The 13955-nt window shown below is 48.1% G+C and overlaps 1 protein-coding gene and 1 pseudogene across 3 annotated transcripts; both read left to right on the forward strand.

The window, feature by feature from the left end:
• Window positions 1-952: 952 nt before the first annotated feature.
• On the forward strand, window positions 953-3901 carry LOC113621044 (DNA dC->dU-editing enzyme APOBEC-3G-like). Of its 3 annotated transcripts, XM_027107694.1 has the most exons (5): window positions 953-1071; window positions 1379-1523; window positions 2615-2894; window positions 3329-3444; window positions 3708-3900. In XM_027107694.1, exons 1-5 carry the CDS (start codon window positions 1043-1045, stop codon window positions 3720-3722), a joined length of 585 nt encoding a protein of 194 aa, XP_026963495.1. In that variant the 5' UTR covers window positions 953-1042; the 3' UTR covers window positions 3723-3900. The 3 variants fall into 3 exon arrangements, with proteins under 3 accessions (XP_026963495.1, XP_026963496.1, XP_026963494.1); XM_027107693.1 differs by lacking the exon at window positions 953-1071 and having other exon boundaries at window positions 1092-1523; window positions 3708-3901; XM_027107695.1 differs by lacking the exons at window positions 953-1071; window positions 3708-3900 and having other exon boundaries at window positions 1086-1523; window positions 2615-2785.
• A 9712-nt stretch (window positions 3902-13613) lies between these two features.
• On the forward strand, window positions 13614-13738 carry LOC113621398 (uncharacterized; annotated as a pseudogene).
• Window positions 13739-13955: the final 217 nt, after the last annotated feature.

Consider the following 13955-nt stretch of genomic DNA (forward strand, 5'->3'; position numbering starts at 1 on the left):
CAGTTGTGTGCCAGGCCTGATCTTTGTCATATATGTGGTACCTGAGGTCCCACAGGACATCCTGAGGTGGGACCGCCAGCTGTAACCAAGCAAATAAGCCATAAGTCCCAGGCAGGAAGCAATGCAGAAGGCCCTGGGACAGACGCAGCTGAGCCAGGCCTGACTCCTCTGTGGTCCCAGCACTGTGGTCCGTGTCTGCTCCCCAAGCCTCCTGCCCCAGGGCTGCAAGCCAGGGTGCCACTTGGGGCTGGAAGACACAGTCCCCACATTCCTCGGGCCTGGAGGGGGACAGCAAGAGCATGGGCGGCCACGCTTTCTGAGGCCAAAGTACGTCCCACAGCCACGTGTCCCTGCGTGGTCCTGGTCCAGCCTGGTCCCTCCAGGAGCCTTTCTCTTCTCCTCTGTGTAATGGGGTGAAAATGCTCCATGGCCAGTCAGCTGGCCCTGCACGGGGGGCTCCTAAGGAGAGCTCGGCCCAGGTTTCTCCCCTTCCCTTCCCTTCCCCAAGGATGAAGGCGGCTGCCTGCCTGTCCGAGCAGCTTCTCCCCTCCCCACTGAGCGCCCCACGGGTCCCTCAGCCCAGCGGCCCCAGGGAGCCTGCGCCAGGCCACGGCCCGTGCAGGAGACTCAGCGATGGGCCGCCATGGAGCTTGTCCTCCAGGGTATGGACACCTGTCCTTTCGTCTGTCCCCTCACCACCTGCCTTGCCGGTCCCTGCTGCCCAGATGACCGCACTCTCGCAGACCTCACTGGTCCATGGTCAGTCTTGGTGGCATCCAAGTCGGGCCTTTGTCAGAACAGGGAAAAAGAAACTTAAACCTCTCCGTGAAGGTCTGAGGTTTGGTCGGAGAAGTTCATTGTGTCATGAGTGGCCAGAGTTCAGGAAGGGGTGAGGCCCAACTCTGCTGACACAGCGGTTTCCAGACGCTCTGATCGTATATAAGGTTCCTGGTGCTTGAAGAGCTTCAGGTAGGAGGCCACAGGTTGTGACCGAGCACAGAAACAGAAGACTCAGAGCCAGGGACGGTGAAGAAACTGACTCATGGAGGCCAGCTCATCACCTGGGACCAGGTACCACGCTACAGGGGAGCGGGGCAGTGGGAACTAGGACAGGGGCGGGACGGTGGGGAGAGGCCGTGACCCAGTCCGACTTTGGGCAGAGGGTCAGGTCTTCATTGAGGCTCTGAGCATCTTGCATCGCTCCTGGGGGGAGATCCTGAATTCCCTGGGAGCCCCCAGCGGGGGTCAGAGGGGGAGGACTCGTGGCTCCAGCAGAGATGTGGGGTGCAGAGGGAAAGAGTGTGCGGGGAGGAGAGGAGCGCTGGGCAGTCCCAGAAGGAGCCCCGTGTCTTTGGGCTTCTCCCGCCTTTGACCGTAGTTGCCTGTTGGATGAAAACACCTTCACTGAGAACTTCATGAATCAGATGAGCCCTCGTAAGACCTACCTGTGCTACAAGGTGGAGATCCTGGATGGTGACGCTAGGATCCCTCTGGACGAGAAAAAGGGCTTCGTGCGCAACAAGGTGACTGACCCAGCCCGCCCGCAGCAGGCAGGGCCTCCCTATTGTGGGACATTCAGGGTAGAAGGTTGTCAGTTGCACACAGGATGTCCCACAAGCTCTCTCACCCCTGGTCCCTGCCGTTGCTACCGCTGCTCTGCTTGGAATCAGGTGAGGACCCTTGCTGTGTGGCTGGCAGCTCTGAGCCACATGTCATAAGCCAATCACAGCAATCCAGGGCCTGGTACCTCCAATGTCACCCCAAGCTCTAGGAATAGGCTACTCCTCTCCTGCTGTGCCTCTGGGGAGGGGTTGGGACAGAGGGAAAGGCATCTGGACAAGGGGCCGGGTTCTTCCCCGGATTCCGCCCGGGGGATGGCTCTGGCTAGAGAGCCCTATTTCTTCCTCAGTCACTGTGGACTTAGACGGGCCCAGCAGGACCCCTGCCCACTGCTTGAGAGATCTTGCCAAGGGCGCTGATCCCTGCAACCCCACTGCCAGCTGTCTTTAGCCCAAGGACGCCCCTCAGCCTCGGGCTCAGCACAGGGTGAGGCCCAGAGTAGAAGATTGTAGAAGTTTTGGTGCACATGTGGGGTGGGGTAGAGGGGGAGCTGGAGAGCAGGGTGAGTCACTCCAGGGAGGAAACACCCACTTCCATGGCAGGAGGCCAGCGTGGGAGCTCCCCTGTCCTCCTCTCTGCAGGGCTGGACTAGGTGAGGCTCCTGAACGCCCTACCTCGGGCACAAAATAAGAGGCGCTCCAGAAAACTCAGAAATCAAGATGAGTCACATTTTAAGGCAATCGTTTAAAAATCAAAATTAACGCAATTCTATGATGAGCAAAACATCAACATTTGCATGAAGACTGATGGGTTTCAGTGCTATGCAGAGCCACAGGGAGCCGAGGGCCCATAACAAGTCATCACTGCTTGCCGAGCTTTTTGTAAAACACTGATACTGAGTCTCTCATGGAGCTTTGCGTTACTTTGAATCACGTAAATGCTGCGTTGAAACGCCATTCACTTGGCGCTGAGGCTTGCCCAGCGCCTCACCCACCTGCCTACTCTGGCCTCGTCCTGCCCCAACCCCGTCCACTTTTCTTCCTCTTCTATGTAGGGTGCTAACGAACCAGGGGGGCCCCGCCATGCAGAGAGCTACTTCCTGGACCGGATCCGTTCTTGGAATTTGGACCGGGACCTGCACTACAGGCTCACCTGTTTCATCTCCTGGACCCCTTGTGATACCTGTGCCCAGGAACTGGCTGATTTCCTGGGGAAGAACAGCCACGTGAGCCTGCACATCTTCGCCTCCCGCATCTATAGCCGCTTCGGTTATGAGGATGGGCTGCGCACACTGCAGGCGGCTGGGGCCCAAATCGCCATCATGGCCTCTAACGGTCAGCACGGGTCTCCTGGGGGTGGGGCGGTGGCAGGGAGAGGCCTGTGGGAAGTTGCTAGAAAGGGGCAGGTAGGGTGGGAATCCTTGGTAGAGAGGTCTTTGTGTGCTGCCTGAGAGGTGATGCTAGACTCTGGAAGGAGTCTATGGGAAGAGAGAGTTCAGGGGAGCAGAGCTGCTTCGGGGAGGGGAAGAAGGGGAGTGGGTGGATATGCAAGAAAGACTAGGGGACTTCCAGAAAGGAGAATTGGGCTGGCTCAAATTCCAGGTGCAAGAAAGAGCTGGAGGGGTAAGCTATTGAGTCCCCAGGAGGAAGGAGAGAGGAGGAAGTGAAATTATGACGGGGAAAGCCTGTCCCGAAGAGTCATTTCAGCCCTGTGGCCCCAACCCTTCCCCAGACTGGAGTTCACCTTTCTCTCCCCTGTTCCATCTCAGAGTTTGAGCACTGCTGGGAAAACTTTGTGGACCACCAGGGAAAACCCTTTCAGCCCTGGGATGGGCTGGAAGTAGTGAGTCAACGTCTATGTAACAACCTGCAGGCGATTCTCCAGGTGAGCGCTCCTTCCTGCTGCTTCCCTGGACCTCCTCCGTCCTCTCCTCTCCCTGTGGCTTTTTCCTCCTCTCAGAGCCTCCTTTGGGTGACCTGCTCCCTCCTGGGGTGCCAGCTCCATCCTTTCCTTCCCTTCTCATGTGGTCCCTCTACTTTCTCACTTGCTGTGTCCCTCCTTCCTTCCCCATCTTTGTAACACTCCCCAGACCTCCTCTTGGTTTTTGTTTCATCTTCCAACTGTCTCACTCCCTACTCCCATCCTAGACGCAGGAAAACTGAAGGATGGACGTCAACCTCTCTAAAGAAGTCAGGAGACCTCTGTTGAACAGGAGAAAAAAACAGCTTTTTTTGAGAAATATAAACATGCCATTTGCTACCCTCTCCAGATTGATCCAAAGAAACCAGTGAAAGGCAAATGGCTCATAATAAAGAGTTAAAAAAAAAAAAAATCTGGGGGCTTCCTTGGTGGCGCAGTGGTTGAGAGTCCGCCTGCCGATGCAGGGCACACGGGTTTGTGCCCCGGTCTGGGAAGATCTCACGTGCCGTGGAGCGGCTGGGCCCGTGAGCCATGGCCACTGAGCCTGCGCGTCCGGAGCCTGTGCTCCGCAACGGGAGAGGCCACAACAGTGAGAGGCCCACGTACCGCAAAACAAAACAAAACAAAACAAAATAAAACAAAAAACAAAAACAATCTGGGTAGATTTACTTTTCATTCAAACCTATATTACGTCCCAATCTACATCAGTAAGATTCTATTCAATATTATCAGAATAGTTTTCGATTTTTAGAGAAATGGATATTTTAATTGATTTTAAATCCAAAGCAATAAAATGAAATATTAAGAATCTTCCACCAAATATTTTTCCTCAGTAAATGTATCATGAACTACAAGTAGTTTATTAAAAGTTGCAGACATGCAGATGCCTTTCTCTTTTGTAGTGGATCTGATTCATGGTGGAGTGGAGGTATAGTGGTCACACTAATTCCTGCTGGAGTGAGTAAAAGTCAACTAAATCTTGTAGGAGGGGAATCTAGGATTCAAAAATCTACAGTATACCATAATGATGAAAAATCTGAAAGTGAAATTAAGAAAACGCTCCCATTTACCATTGCAACAAAAAGAATAAAATATCTAGGAATAAACCTACCTAAGTAGACAAAAGACCTGTGTGCAGAAAATTATAAGACACTGATGAAATAAAGATGATACAAATAGATGGAGAGGTATACCATGTTCTTGGATTGGAAGAATCAACATTGTGAAAATGACTATACTATCCAAAGCAATCTACAGATTCAATGCCATACTTATCAAACTATCACTGGCATTTTTCACAGAACTAGAACAAAAAAAATCTCACAATATGTAGGGAAACACAAAAGACCCTGAATAGCCAAAGCAATTATGAGAAAGAAAAACAGAGCTGGAGGAATCAGGCTCCCTAACTTCAGACTATACTGCAAAGCTACAGTAACCAAGACAGTATGGTACTGGCACAAAAACAGACATATAGATCAAAGGAACAGGATAGAAAGCCCAGAGATAAACCCACACACATATGGTCACCTTATCTTTGATAAAGGAGACAAGAATATACAGTGGAGAAAAGACAGCCTCTTCAATAAGTGGTGCTGGGAAAACTGGACAGCTACATGTAAAAGCATGAATTTAGAACACTCCCTAACACCATACACAAAAATAAACTCAAAATGGATTAGAGATCTAAATGTAAGGCCAGACACTATTAAACTCTTAGAGGAAAACATAGGCAGAACAAGCCATGGCATAAATCACAGCAAGATCCTTTTTGACCCACCTCCTAGAGAAAGGGAAATAAAAACAAAAATAAACAAATGGGACCTAATGAAACTTAAAACCTTTTGCACAGCAAAGGAAACCATAAACAAGACAAAAAGACAACCCTCAGAGTGGGAGAAAATATTTGCAAACGAAGCAACTGACAAAGGATTAATCTCCAAAATTTACATGCAACTCAATGTCAAAAAAACAAACAACCCAATCCAAAAATGGGCAGAAGACCTAAATAGACATTTCTCCAAAGAAGATATACAGATTGCCAACAAATACACGAAAGAATGTTCAACATCATTAATCATTAGAGAAATGCAAATCAAAACTACAATGAGATATCATCTCACACCGTCAGAATGGCCATCGTCAAAAAATCTACAAACAATAAATGCTGGAGAGGGTGTGGAGAAAAGGGAACCCTCTCGCACTGTTGGTGGGAATGTAAATTGATACAGCCACTATGGAGAACAGTATGGAGGTTCCTTAAAGAACTAAAAATAGAATTACCATACGACCCAGCAATCCCACTACTGGGCATATACTCTGAGAAAACCATAATTCAAAAAGAGTCATGTACCACAATGTTCATTGCAACTCTATTTACAATAGCCAGGACATGGAAGCAACCTAAGTGTCCATCGGCAGATGAATGGATAAAGAAGGTGTGGCACATATATATAATGGAATATTACTCAGCCATAAAAAGAAATGAAATTGAGTTATTTGTAGTGAGGTGGATGGACCTAGAGTCTGTCATACAGAGTGAAGTAAGTCAGAAAGAGAAAAACAAATACCATATGCTAACACATATATATGGAGTCTAAGGGAAAAAAATGGTCATGAAGAACCTATAGACAAGACAGGAATAAAGACGCAGACCTACTAGAGAATGGACTTGAGGATATGGGGAGGGCGGGAGGGTAAGCTGGGACGAAGTTAGAGAGTGGCATGGACATATATACACTACCAAATGTAAAATAGATAGCTAGTGGGAAGCAGCCGCATAGCACAGGGAGATCAGCTCGGTGCTTTGTGACCACCTAGAAGGGTGGGATAGGGAGTGTGGGAGGGAGAAAGATGCAAGAGGGAAGAGATATGAGGATATATGTATACGTATAACTGTTTCATTTTGTTATAAAGCAGAAACTAACACACCACTGTAAAGCAATTATACTCCAATAAAGATGTTAAAAAAAAGAATCTACAGGCATTGACAACCTATCACCCTGCCAACAATACTGTTTTGAAATGACAGACCATGCGACAGGAGAAGAGAAAGAATGAGTCTAAATACTGGAAGGGAAATTTCAAATCAGCAGTCGGGTGAACACCAGGAATTACTTCAGCCCCACACCACTCCTAATTCTACCACCCTGTAGGGGAAGCCAGGGAGGTGCTTTCCTGCACAGATGATGAACTGGCCCCTGCACAGTACATGGACCCAAGCAGGACCCATCTCAGGCACTAGATTTCTCTCCTGCCACTGATTCTGTCGGGCCTGAATTGAGCTGAGTCAGCCCCTGACAGCTGGTTGTCCTGCACAGGTGTCCAGACAGCGAAGTCTCCCCAGGTCTCCCCTCACAGACTTCTGCTCACATGTCAGGGGCCCAAACTGTGTCACAACCTCACACAATGACTGTGAGGGGCTGGGAGTGGAATCATTTGGTTTGAGACTTGAAGGGATAGAAAATAAGGGAGAGACGATGATGATGGCCAAGGAGGGAGGAAGGGACGAAGTCAGGGAGGGCTGGCACCCCGGAGGGAAGGACTGATAGAACAGTGTGACCCGGAAGGGGGAGGGGACGGGAGAGGAGGGGATAGGAAAGGAGAGGAGAGGAGCAAAGCAGGGCCAAGGGCCAAGGGTGGAAGGACAAGGGACCTAAGGACAGGATGCTGGGATGGAGGAGGGTGGGCAGGGACAGAGCTACCTGGAGGGGCTATAAGTCAGGCTTGTTTCACAGAAGAAGCCATGTGGGGAGGGTAGGATGGTCCAGGCCTGGCTCAGCTGCTCAGCGATGCTGTCAAGGAGCAGCCTGCTGTTCCTGCTCCCCAATCTCAGCTCTCGGCACTTGTCTCCTCAGGGCCTCAGATGGCTGCCCACCTCCAGACATCACATCTCATTCCAGAAGGGAAGAAAGAGGATGGGACAAACCCCAGAACTTCAGAGCCTGTACATCTTTTTAATGGATACTAGCAGTGTCCTACCGTGAGAAGGGGCTGATGGGAAAACTCACAGGTCACACTTTCTGTTGGTGTTTCACTTGAGCCAGTGTGGGCTGCAGAGGGAAAATGATCGGTTCTTGGGCTCCTCACCTGGAACATATGGAGAATAATAGTGACTGACTGAGGGCTGTTGTGCAGTTAAACGTCAAGTACTCAGGACGATTTGACATAGTTAGTCTTCAACAGATGATGATGCTACTATAAAAAAGAGGAGAAATCACTCATTTAATAAATCACTCAATCCACAGATAATGCAGTCTTCCGGCACATTCTGGCTCACACCGCGTGCAGCCAGGTGCCCAGAGAGACATGGTGGACAGGCAGCACTGGGGGCCTCAGTAGCAGAGCGGTTCTGGCCGAGACCCAGGCCAGGCTGGTTCCTGCTCCTGAGCCCCTCAGTGTCGCTGATGGGGCCTCACCTCCTCCTCCCGGGGTCTCCTCCTCTGACCCCTAGGGGTTCTCCTCCTGCACTCCTGACTCGATGTCTGGGCCTGGCCTCTTTTGATGGGTCCCGGCTGTGTTCTCAGCTGATGCCCTCATTTCTGTGTCTCCTGCCCCCTTCGGCTGCAGGTGTGCCAGGGAGTCTGCAAGTCCCCAGAGACGAAGGAGTCATGCCCATGGGAGGGAGGATGGACTGAGAGGGGACCCCTTTCCCTTATCTTTATTTTATTTTTAATAGTAATTAATTAATTTATTTATTAGGCTACATTGGGTCTTAGTTGCGGCACTCGGGATCTTTTAGTTGCGGCATACAGGTTCTTAGTTGCAGCATGCTGGATCTAGTTCCCTGACCAGGGATTGAACCTGGGCCCCCAGCAATGGGAGCGTGGAGTCTTAGTCACTGGACCACCAGGGAAGTCCCTCACTTGGCTTTAAATTAACAGCTACCTTTTGGTTGCAAACTCACCATGTCTCCTCGCGTTGACCAAGCCCTGTTCATACATAAGCTTATCCCAACTTTACCAAATCTCAGAACAAGGAATTACTACTTAGCACTAGTTTGCTATGAGGCAAAATCCTTTTTCCCCTCTTCCCAAGGTCTTACAGGTAGGACGTGGTAGGGGCCAGATTCACACCTGGGTCCGTGCCAGTCCCTAGCCAACACTGAGACACTTTCTTAAAGACTGTGAGTTATACTAGGATGTACACAGAGGGGCAGGAGAAGGTCACAAGCAAAGCCGGGGTTTCCAGCCCAGGAGTCTGGAGTTGGCCCAGTCAGACCAGAGAGCACATGTGAGAGACTTCAGGGAAGAGGGGAGGGACTGAGACAGGACCAGGATCCTGGGGAGATGGCTGGAGAGGGCAAAGGAGGGTCAGGGCTGAGGGTTGGAGGGGCCCGAGTGAGGGGACAGGAGCATTTGTCACCTAGGGAGCTGGAGGGGAGGTATCTTCATCATCCTGGAACCCTGTGAAGGTGCCATGCTCTGTGTCAAGGTGTCAGAGGGTACAGACACAAGCACTGTATCAGAGGACTGCTAGTGACAGAGACTGCATATCCGGTTAACTTTGAATTTCAGATAAACAACAAATATATATTTTTGGAACTTAACCAAAAATATATTCACATTTAACTGGGGTCCTATATTTTCGTTTGATCGATCTGACTGCTCTTTCTGTACAGGAGACATTTACAGGAACCCTCATTCTTGTCCCAGCCCTGCTCGGGCTGAGCAGTGGTCCTGCATCCTCCCTGGGGGTCCTTTGGCCCCAATCTCCCCTCTGATGAGTTCCCCTGGGGCACCCCGCCATGTCCCCAGGATGGTTTCTGGTGTGCTCCAAACAGAATTAGGGTTAACAAGGGCATGCTCCCTGTCTGGTTATGAAATATCAAAAGGGGAAATACCTCTGAACGTGACACTAAGAGACCTTGAGGTGCACGAGTGTCATTGCACAAGCGACATTGCAGCACTATGAAGGGAAGAATAACTCTTCCTGCTCGTGGAGAGACAAATATCTGCATACCTTTAGATTTAAACTGCAGAAAGTGGTGGGTGTTTAACACAGCAGAATATTTTCTCTGAAATGTAAAATGAAAAGCTGAAGTTTCAGGGGAGGTGGACTGGCAGGAAGAAACACAGGGGAGGCTGAGCCCTCCTGTTACAAATATGGGAGCCACGGGAGACGTTCATGGTTGGCATGATGAAAAATAGAATTTAAGCTGAAGGGTTGGGGTGGTGGGGAAGAGTTGACGGTCTGAGAACAGTGATATCACTTCCAAGGCAGAGACGAGTGAAAGGAAGATGCTGTGGTGTACATACTCCCCGATCAGAAATGACGTCAAAAGATGATGGATCAAGACCCAGAAGTATAAGCACATCATGTAACTGTAAGGAAAGGACTGTGGAAGTTAGAGAGGTAGTTAGAAGCCGTGGTGTTCGACAGGGCTGGAGTTGGCAAGAACGATGGCACAACTTTGCTTTTAGTTTTGGGTTTCTTTGTCATTTTGATTTTGTAATGGTGTGTGTCTTTTCATGAATATCTTCTAATTCCATTCACAGTAGGGACAAAACCCGTAGAAAATGCTTTGTAATAAATTTAATAAGGAATGGATAAAACTAAAGTAATATATAAATTTAATAGAAATCCATAGAAAAACATGATTGCTTTTGCCTTTTTTGTTTGTTTTTTGAACTTGAAGAACTACTACTTAGGTTCAAATAGTAAAAGAAGAAGTTAGGTAACATGTGATGGATCTCATGGGCCTCGTGGGCCCGAAAGCACAGCAGGGGCCCAACTGGGAGGGGGGCTTGAGCTTGGACATCGCCCAAGACAGGGAGATGTCCCTCCCCACACTCTGGGTGAAACAGGGACTCAGAAAGCCCCAAGGAACTGTGGTTGAAATAATCTAGCACCTGGCTTTTTTCTGGACTGCAAGAAGCTCACGTTAAGAACTAGTGTCTCTATAGATCTCTTCTTGTGTTGTAGGTGCAAAGGAAAGTGAAGTGAAGTACAAACTGGACGTGAATTTCACATCAACCTCATTAACGCCAAACATTTGCTTGGATACTGATGGGAAATGTGTACTGAACCCAATGGCCAATCAGGAGCTGACAGTTCTTGGAGGGTATTTAGCTCTCATTCATTTGTAGCAGAAATGTTTTTTTTCTGTATTATTAGATGTCCAGTCCAGCATGCTCTCTTTACGCTGTCTGGACAGGCAGCTGTTTGACTGGCACTAGGCAGGCTGAATGTCATTTGCAATCCCTTTCAAATTACCCATGGCATTTTTCACAGAACTAGAATAAATAATCCTAAAATTTATATGGAATCCCAAAAGACCCAGAATTGCCAAAGCAATCCTGAGGAAAAAGAGCAAAGCTGGAGGCATAACCCTCCCAGACTTCAGACAATACTACAAACCTACAGTAATCAAAACAGCATGGTATTGACACAAAAACAGGCATATGGATCAATGGAACAGAATAAAGAGCCCAGAAATAAACCCACACACCTATGGTCAATTAATCTTCAACAAAGGAGGCAAGAATATACAATGGAGAAAAAGAGTCTCTTCAGCAAGTGGTGTTGGGAAAGCTGGACAGCCACATGTAAGTCAGTGAAGTTAGAACACTCCTTCACACCATACACAAAAATAAACTCAAAATGACTTAAAGACTTAAATAGAAGACATGACATCATAGAAATCTAGAAGAGAACATAGGCAAAACATTCTCTGGTATAAATCATACCAATGTTTTCTTAGGTTAGTCTCCCAAGACAATAGAAATTTTTGCTTTTGTAAACATAAACAAATGGGATCTAATCAAATTTATAAGCTTTTGTACAGCAAAGGAGGCCATAAACAAAACAAAACAAAAAGACAACCTACTGACTGCAAGAAAATATTTGCAAATGATGTGACCAACAAGGGTTTAATTTCCAAAATATACAAACAGCTCATACAACTCAATAAAAAAAAAAAACCCAATCAAAAAATGGGCAGAAGACCTAAATAGACATTTCTCCAAAGAAGACATACAGATGGCCAAGAGGCACATGAAAAGATACTCAACTTCACTAACTATCAGAGAAATGCACATCAAAACTACAAAAAGGGCTGAGAGGAACCAAGATGGCAGAGTAGAAGGACATGCTCTCACTCCCTCTTGTGAGAACACCAGAATCACAACTAGCTGCTGGACAATCATCGACAGGAAGACACTGGAACTCACCAAAAACATACCCCACATCCAAAGACAAAGGAGAAGCCACAATGAGATGGTAGGAGGGGTGCAATCATAGTAAAATCAAATCCCATAACTGCTGGGTGGGTGACTCACAGACTGGAGAACACTTATACCACAGAAGTCCACCCGCTGGAGTGAAGGTTCTGAGCCCCACGTCAGGCTTCCCAACCTGGGGGTCTGGCAACGGGAGGAGGAATTCCTAGAGAATCAGACTTTGAAGGTTACTGGGATTTGAATGCAGGACTTCAATAGGACTGGGGGAAACAGAGACTCCACTCTTGGAGGGCACACACAAAGTAGTGTGCGCATCGGGACCCAGGGGAAGGAGTAGTGGCCCCAGGGGAGACTGAACCAGACCTACCTGCTAGTGTTGAAGGGTCTCCTGCAGAGGCTGGGGGTGCCTGTGGCTCACTGTGGGGACAAGGACACTGGCAGCGGAAGTTCTGGGTAGTACTCCTTGGCGTGAGCCCTCCCAGAGTCCACCATTAGTCCCACCAAGGAACCCAGGTAGGCTCCAGTGTTGAACCTGCCATTTGGAACTCAGGAAAGGTCAGGGAGGCTGAACAGAAAGACTCCCATGTCCAGGAGACCCACAGGGCCCTGCTCAGTTTCACTCTCCCCCTTTTCTTTGACACTCCTCAATCTTGAGGAGAACAGATGTTGGACAAGAAAAGGAAAAATTGTTTTGGATAGAGATGTTAATCATAAACTCGGCAGAAGAACTCGATTCTAGGGGGACTCAATTTTAATCCCCACTTCGCTTTTATCTTTCCCCAAATCCTTCAAGGGATGGGATGACAACCACTCTGGCTACTTCCTGCTGAAATGGAGCATAATCCTGTCTAAATTTGGGGGAATGGATAGATACCGAATTAGAAATATATTTGAGTTCCAAGTCCTGGGTCTGAGTCTTATATGACTGAGATCTCAATCCCTTTGTCTGCCATTTTGGTGCAACAGACGCAGGTAGAGGTAGAAGGAAGTGACAACTGGAACTTCTGCAACAGTCACGTCGTTTTACCTTGGATGTCTGAACAACAGTTCCTCCATTTTGACTTTCAAATGCATTCTCCTCCTTGATGGCTAGAGCAGATGTACAATGCATGTCTGAAAGGCCACAAAACAGGCTGCTTTGATGAGCAAAATTTAAGTTAAACCATGTATAAGCCAGTGACTTCCTCATACATTAATATGTGCAGATGTTTTTCTTTCATCATATCCTCTCTTGATTGAAAGTCTTTCAGTAGAAGACACTGATGATCAAAACATCTGTCCCTCAATGCTGGGGTAATTCAGCTGTTTGCCCCTGGTGCAGATCGTGTCCCTTGGTGCTAGACCTCCTTTGTATTTGCCTAGTTAATCCATGTTGGGGAAAAATTGATCAGGTATATTGTGAACAAGCTCAGAGGTATGTTAATGAAGAAATGCTTTATAGGCCGTACATTTGATCATTTATACCCAGTTGTCACACAAGCATTGTATATACGCTTTTAGCAGTAGACCTAAAGCAAACGGTGATAAGTCATGAGTAATTACACTCTGATAACTTCACTAGGTAATTTTCCTTTCCTCCTAAACATCAGGGCAAAAGTGTGATTAACACAATAACTTTCATAAATACAGACTTCAATGAACAGAACTAGAATTTCATATCTATTGAAACAGAAGCCTGCCACCAGATTCTGCCTTCGTGGATTTCTCCTTTCTAGAAGTCGCCGAAATATCAAGATTCCTACACATGCCAGGAGACAGTCTTTCCCATTCACCTGGTAAGGCTGCTCAGAACACAAGAATCTCCAGTTTCTGGAGGGACCAGGCAGAGAGAAAAAATATATATTTCCATTTTTCTGACAGAGGTGTAATTTATCCAATTGCTCTAAGTCATAAGTAGCTTGAGGGGAAGGACTTCTCTATGTCTGGAAAACACAGATCAAAACCAGTAATAATCTGCAGTCAATTAAGCCAGCCATGCTCTTTTCCCCAGTGTACCATGGCTGCAAACAGTAGACTCCTCGGTAGTGTATGCAGCCTGTTGCCTGTATGGGTTCCCCTAAGGGACCTTGGAGACAGTCCTTTCCAGTGGACATTCACGACTGGCATGCTGTGCCCAATCTAGGCTCCAGACAGGGATATGCACAGTCTTTGGAAAGCCCAAGGGCGCAGTGGCCAGGGCCCCCATTGGCCAAGTCATAATATCCATCTTCCCCAAGCTGCAGAATACGGATCGTGTGACTGAGGCCCTAGGCAGGGCCAAGTTCAAGTTCCCTGGCCGCCAGAAGATCCGCATCT

The sequence above is a fragment of the Aethalodelphis obliquidens genome, unplaced genomic scaffold (genome assembly GCF_003676395.1).
Source record: "Aethalodelphis obliquidens isolate GAN/ISIS:26980383/991018 unplaced genomic scaffold, ASM367639v1 scaffold8, whole genome shotgun sequence".
In the NCBI taxonomy this organism is placed as follows: Eukaryota; Metazoa; Chordata; class Mammalia; order Artiodactyla; family Delphinidae; genus Aethalodelphis; species Aethalodelphis obliquidens.